Source organism: Capra hircus, chromosome 15, assembly GCF_001704415.2.
Source record: "Capra hircus breed San Clemente chromosome 15, ASM170441v1, whole genome shotgun sequence".
Lineage (NCBI taxonomy): Eukaryota > Metazoa > Chordata > Mammalia > Artiodactyla > Bovidae > Capra > Capra hircus.
Genome location: NC_030822.1, coordinates 46,878,876 through 46,885,299, shown reverse-complemented (window position 1 = coordinate 46,885,299; position 6,424 = coordinate 46,878,876). Strand labels below are relative to the sequence as shown.

General features: G+C 52.6%; 1 protein-coding gene across 3 annotated transcripts in view; it reads left to right on the top strand.

Moving 5' to 3' along the window:
* The window catches only part of PLEKHA7 (pleckstrin homology domain containing A7), a 221,220-nt gene continuing 215,162 nt past the window's right edge, over positions 367–6,424 (top strand). For all 3 annotated transcript variants that reach the window (XM_018059604.1, XM_018059601.1, XM_018059600.1), the window contains exons 1-3: positions 367–481; positions 598–674; positions 768–825. In XM_018059604.1, the coding sequence (XP_017915093.1) occupies positions 396–481; positions 598–674; positions 768–825 (221 nt within the window). In that variant the 5' untranslated portion in view covers positions 367–395. The remainder of the gene's footprint in view (positions 482–597; positions 675–767; positions 826–6,424) is intronic.

Sequence of the window (6,424 nt, the reverse complement as noted above, 5' to 3'; positions counted from 1 at the left end):
TGTGTCGCGGGGGTCCGGTGGGCTTCACTGGGGCATTCGGGGAGTTTGCCTGTCTCAGGAGTTTGCCCGCCTTGCCCCGAAGCTGGCCCCCGCCCTGCTGCGGCCTCAGGGGCCAAGGGGCACGCGGCGGGCTGGGGGCGGGGAAGGCGCGGGGACAAAGGCCGCGCTACCGCGCCGCGGAGGGCGGGTGCGGCGGCGAAGTCCCGCCGCGGTGCCGGGACCTGGCGAGCCCGGGCCCTGGCCGCGCGCCCGCGTCGCTAAGAACCAGCGCCTCAATGGATCGCCCGGGGGCGCAGCCCGGGCCCGCGCAGGCCGAGCCCGCCCGGCCGCCGCCCGCGCTACCCCCGCCCCCGCCCCCTCCTCCTCTCCCCGCGGCGGCTCCGCGCGCGGCGAACATGGCGGCGGCGGCGGTCGGGCGGGACACTTTACCTGAGCACTGGTCCTACGGCGTGTGCCGGGACGGCCGCGTCTTCTTCATCAAGTGCGGCGCGGGAACGCCAGGGCGCGGGCCGGGGCGCGGGCGGGCGGGGGTGCGGGCCGGACGGGCGTCCCCGGAGCAGCGGCGGCGCTAACAGGTGCACCTCTCTCTCCCCGCAGTGATCAGCTCCGCTACACGACCTGGCTGCACCCGCGCACCGGGGAGCCCGTCAACTCCGGCCACATGATCCGCTCAGGTGGGCGCGGGGCGGGAGGAGTGGGGGCACTTGGAGGGGGGGCGTGCGCTTGGGTGGCCCAAGTTTGATCGGACTTTTCTCGCGTTTCCGCAGACCTGCCCCGTGGCTGGGAGGAGGGCTTCACGGAGGAGGGCGCCAGCTACTTCATCGAGTGAGTGTTGGGGGCCCCGCGCCCGCACCTGTGCCTCGAGGGTCCGATTGGGTTTCCGAAGCGCCCCCGCTCCCTCCCCCCGCGCGGGTCCCGGCGGGTTGGCGCGCACTGAGCCGTACTCGTGTGAGGTTTTTTTTTGTGCCTGATTTGTGTGGCGGGCTCCAGGGGGGAGGCAGGGTGGAGGCCGTATCTACACAGGGGGATTCCGGAGTAGGGCCCGATGCGGGCGCTGGGGGCTTCAAACTGCGCCCTGGACACCGCGACTGGGCGTGATTCGGGCGCTGTTGCGATGGGATGGACACACCCCCTCACTGGGGTCTCCAGCTGCAAGGAACCTGGCGCGCGCCGGGGTTGGGGAGAGCAGAAGTAGGAGTTCTGATCCGGGTCCAGCAGCTGGGGTTCGGGAGGGAGAAAGAGAGACGGACGGTGTGTCGTCTGGGGGAATTTTATCTTCGGGGGCGCGATCTCTCGTATGGTTGGTGGAGAGTCGGAACCGCACTCCGCACAGCTCCAAAGCAGGGGCCTGCGGGGCGTAGAGAGGAACGGTCGGCCAATTACGTTCCTCGAAGACTATGTATGTCTTCAGCTAGTGCTCTACCAGGACTTTCACTCCTGCCTTTGGTAGTCAATCAGCTTTTCCGCAAAAGCTCGGGAGCCCCAGTCGACAGGTCCCCTTGACCTAGGGGAATGAAATCGAGGCCCAGGGAGTTCAGGAGGCCTTCCGACGCTCACTGGTATAGTCTTTACTTTCTCACTCTGAGTGTGGACCTGGGTTTCAGCGTTTTTTCTCAGCCTCCTGCCTGCTTGCCGGAGATCAGAAACTGCTTTTGATCCTTTGCCCCAGTGCCTGGCACAGAGTAGGTACTCGGTAAATGTTTGCTCACGGAATGAATAAACTAGCCAAAGGATGGACGCGGGTGTATGTTAAGGGACAACTGTGAGTCAGAATTCCTTTCTTCACCAATTGAAACATTGCTAGTCAGTAGTGGAGCAATATATTTGAAATGCGAATGGTCTAAAATATCCCAGAGCCTCCCTCCCCGTTTTTGGGCTCTGGCAGGTGGTTGAAATTCTGTTGGATGAGATTTTTCGTAACAACCAATAGCTGTTTTGCTGTTCTACCTCACATCTGTGTTTGAGAGAGAAGTTGGGGAGCTGGCTGGTGTCAACTTGAAAAATAGTCACAACCTAAAAATTGAGAGTTACGGTTTATTCGGTGGAAATTTTTAGGTCTTAAGCCTGGGAGGCAGCATGTCAAGTAACCCTGAGAGAACTGCTCAGGAGGTGAGGGGAGGAGCCAGTTTTGCAACAAAGGGCAGGTTGTCTGAACATCAAAAGATTATTGTTAATTGAAGAAAACCATATATCCCAAGTTAAGCAAGTTAGTGTCTTCTGTGTATGGGAAGATACAAGAGTCTGGACTCAATGAAATCATTTTTTTCCTATGCACCTCAGCTAGGATCCTGGTTTTCACATCCTGAGCTTCCTTTCCTCAAGGGCTTATGGTAGGGAGTGGTTGTAGTCTGAGGACTGCTAGATGGCAGGTATTCTCCTTCCTGAGTTTCCTTAGGGCTGCAGTCGCTGATAACTGTGACGTCCTTGTTTCCCGATATGGCAGGAAATATTCTGTTTCTCACTGGGGCCTCAGACTTCTTGGTCAGTGGGCTTCTCTGGCTCACAACTGCGTTTATTAATGTTATGAGATTTCTCCTGTGTACCACGCATTGTTCTAGGCATTGGACAGGAAAGTGAACGAGGCAGACACTGGTCAGGTACTCAGGGAGTTTGCAATTGAGTAGGGGAGGGGAGGAAGCAGAAAAACAAGTAAAAAGACAAACAAGAGTAATGTCAGATAATGGTAACTAGCATCCAGAAAATTAAAGTAAGATGATGTGGTAAGTAACTGGGCGGTTTGATTGGAGGTTAGTGTAGGAGTTCTGAATAGGTGACATTCAAGGTATAATTTGAATGACCAGAAAGAGCCATCTTTGTGTTGATGAGCTGGTAAAGCATTTCTAAAATAGAGAAGCTGCCGATGAAAGGGCTTTAAGGCACAAAAGAGCTTCAAGTTCAAGGAGCAGAAAGGCCAGTGTGGCTGGAAGGAAGTGAAGGAAGTGAAGTAGCTCAGTCGTGTCCGACTCTTTGCGACCCCGTGGACTATAGCCTACCAGGCTCCTCCCTCCATGGGATTCTCCAGGCAAGAATATTGGAGTGGGTTGCCATTTCCTTCTTCAGGGGATCTTCCTGACCTAGGAAGTGTGGCTGGAGTGTGGTGCAGTAAGGGAGAAAGTGGCAGGAGAAGAGGCTGCAGGATCTTAGCTCCCCAACCAGGGGTGGATCCTGGGTCCAGGCAGCCGCTGGACGGCCAGGGAGTCATCTGATTTACATTTTCAGAATGATCGCTCTGCCTGCTCTAGTGTGGGCTGTAGGTGGCCAAGTGCAGGCACAGCGGTGGGAGGCTGTTGCTGTAGTCCAGGCAGGAGTTAATGAAGGCCTGACTGAGGGTGGTCACTGGAGATGGAGAGAAATAGTCTTGGTGACTGGGTTGCAGTCTGTGAGAGAAAGACAAGGGTCAGGGATCACTCCCAAGGGCTTGGGCACCTGAGTGGATGGTGCTCATGTCCCTGAGATAGGAAGGCTGGGAGCAGGCTTGAGGGGTAGGGGAGAGCATGAGATCTTGTTTTGCCATGTTACATTTTGATGTGACTCCATCAGTTAGTCACATGTGTGGATCTGGGCCCGGGAGAGAGAGAGGACTGGAGATATACATTTGGGCATCATAAGGTTATTCAAGGCCTAGATTAGATAGAATCACTGAGAAAAAGAGTTTAGAGAAAAGATCACCTAAGCCTTGGGAGAGAGTAGCATTCAGAAATTGGCGAAAGAGAAGGACTGAAAAGGTAGGAGAAAGCCCAGGAGAACGAGGGGTCCCACGAGCCTAAAGGACAAATCCTGAGTGGAATAAGCAGAAAAGAATACATGGGATGAGGAAATAGTAAGTATAGGTGAATCTTTCAGGTGGTTTTGATGCAAAGTGGAGTTGAGGAACTGAGAACTGGAGAGGATGTGCATTTGGGGGTGCATTGTCGTAGAGGGAGATTACAGAGCATGTTTTGTTTGGATGGGAACGATCCAGTAGAGAAGGCGAAGTAGATGATGCAAGAAAGAGATGGGACAGTTACTGGAGCAGTGTTTCAGCAATAGTGGGAGGGAAGGCATCCAGGACTTCCGTCTCATTGGTCTCAGACAGGAACCAGGCCTTTCAGCCATTTGCAGAAAGGAAGGGGCTGAGTGCCAGAGCTGATATAAGGAGGTTGATAGGGTCGGTGAGAGGAGAGGTAGGTATTCCTGTCTGATAGGTTCTGTCTTTTCCGTTAGGTATTAGAACAAAGTCTTGGGCTGGGGAACTTGAAGAGTGTGTAGGACTCCATAGTCACAGCCTCCCAACCTTCCAGTCTTTTGCTAACTCTTCTCCAGTAACTGGTATCTAGTCCCTGGTGATCATCTTACAGCAAACCCTGACTCCCCACCTGGCTCTCTAACTCCTAGGGCCTTGACTGAGTCCTCCTAGGCCCAGGGGAAAGCAGTATGTGAAAGTGTCCCTGCGCTCAAAGGTGATTTATGTGGGGAAGCTGAGACCCTATGGCAGCCGATTATATTTCCTACCTACCCTGACAATTTCTTGAGAGACTTAAGGGCTTGCGAGTTACTGTTCCCCTTTTCACTGCATAACAGTATTCTTTCAGTCTGCTTCCTTGGATTTGCTGTGAGCATTTCTGAGTGGTGTCTTTTTATGGATCCTCTTCCAATAGGGCTCAGTTAGAGGGATGAAGCACTTGTGCAGCTGCTTGTGTTTTCCCTACTGGATCCTCAGACTAGAGAGTCATGTGAATTTTTTAGGATGCATCGGTAGATTTGGTAGATGTTTGAATACTTCCCAGAGAAAAATTTCTTGAAGCAGAAAACCTTGAGCTAAGGCAGGTGGATTTTAGTTTGATTTCTGCACTTTTGGTTCATTTTGGGGTTAACTTGGGACAGAAACAAGGACCCTACTCTTGGTTCTCCCGGTTCTAGACTCCATGATGCTGGTATTCTCTAGGAAGACTTCCTGTAATCCAATGCTTCTTTACTTTCTCTTAGCCAGAGACCAAGTTACGATGTAATTGGGATAGTAGTGTCATTAATAGTAATAGCAATGGTAGTAGTAGCAATTATGTAATGCTGCTGCTGCTAAGTCACTTCAGTCGTGTCCGACTCTGTGTGACCCCATAGACGGCAGCCCACCAGGATCCTCCATCCCTGGGATTCTCCAGGCAAGAACACTGGAGTGGGCTGCTGTTTCCTCCTCCAATGCATGCATGCATGCTAAGTCGCTTCAGTCACGGCCAACTCTGTGTGACCCTATGGACAGCAGCCCACCAGGCTCCTCTGTCCACAGGATTCTCTAGGCAAGAATACTGGAGTGGGGTGCCATTTCCTTCTCCAGCAATTATGTAATAGCTTCATCTTTTTGAGTCCTTGAAAAATCCCAGAAACTGTTTTTGTAACTACTATCTGATTCAATTCTCACAATAACTTAATGAAGTAGGAACTGTTACTAGTTCCATTGTACCAACGAGGAATCTTGTATAATCCTGGGTATTCAGGCGGAAAAGGGCAGTTGACGTTCTTCAGGACCTTTTCTCTTTTGAAATGTCGTTTACTTATTTTGGGCTGTGCTGGGTATTCGCTGGTGCTGCAGAGTGGTCTTTTCTCTGGTTTCGGGGACCAGGGGCTTTCCTTCGTGGCGGCTTCTCCTGTTCCAGAGCATGGGCTCTAGGGCGTGTGGGCTCCGTAGCTGCGGCTTGCAGGCTCTAGAGCACATGGTTCCAGTTGCTGCGCGGCATGTGGGATCTTCCTGGACCAGGGATTGAACCTGTGTCTCTTGTATTGGCAGGCAGATTCTTTACCACTGAGCCACCAGGGAAGCCCCATCCAGTACCTTTTCTTATTGATCCTTCTAACAGGCCCTAGAAGCAGCAAATCATGGATTATCCTGTTTTACAGATGATGAAATTCAAGTTCATGAAAGTTCAGTTATTTGGCTAAAGTGTTAGAGCTGGGAGGTCTTCATGGTCACCGTGGTGGTGGTGGTGGCAGCTTCTACCCCAGATCACCAGTGGGAGCTCGTGTTGATACTTAAAGCAGCCGTGTGTCATGTGTCATCACTCTGAGTCAGGCTGCCCAGGGCTCACGTGGCCACACCCTTTCTTTGTTTTACTGGGGACTGAGGTGCCTTGAATGGGCAGCAGCCCTTGGTATCCTGTGCTGACTGGTGGTGGTGGTGCATGTCTCTGATGAGTAAGAAATGGAAGACATTAATTTTTTTTTTTTTCTGCACTATATGGTTATTGGGAATCTTAGTTTCCCAACCAGAGATGGAACCCATGTGCCCGGCAGTGGCAGTGCGGAGTCCTAACCACTGGTCCACCAGGGAATTCCCCATTAACTATTACTTAGTGAAAACAATTTGACAGACACACCCTTTTCAAACATGAAACCCATGAGGGTAAAGCTCTAGAAGAGGCTTTGGGAGCTGGAATACTACAGTGGGCTGGTC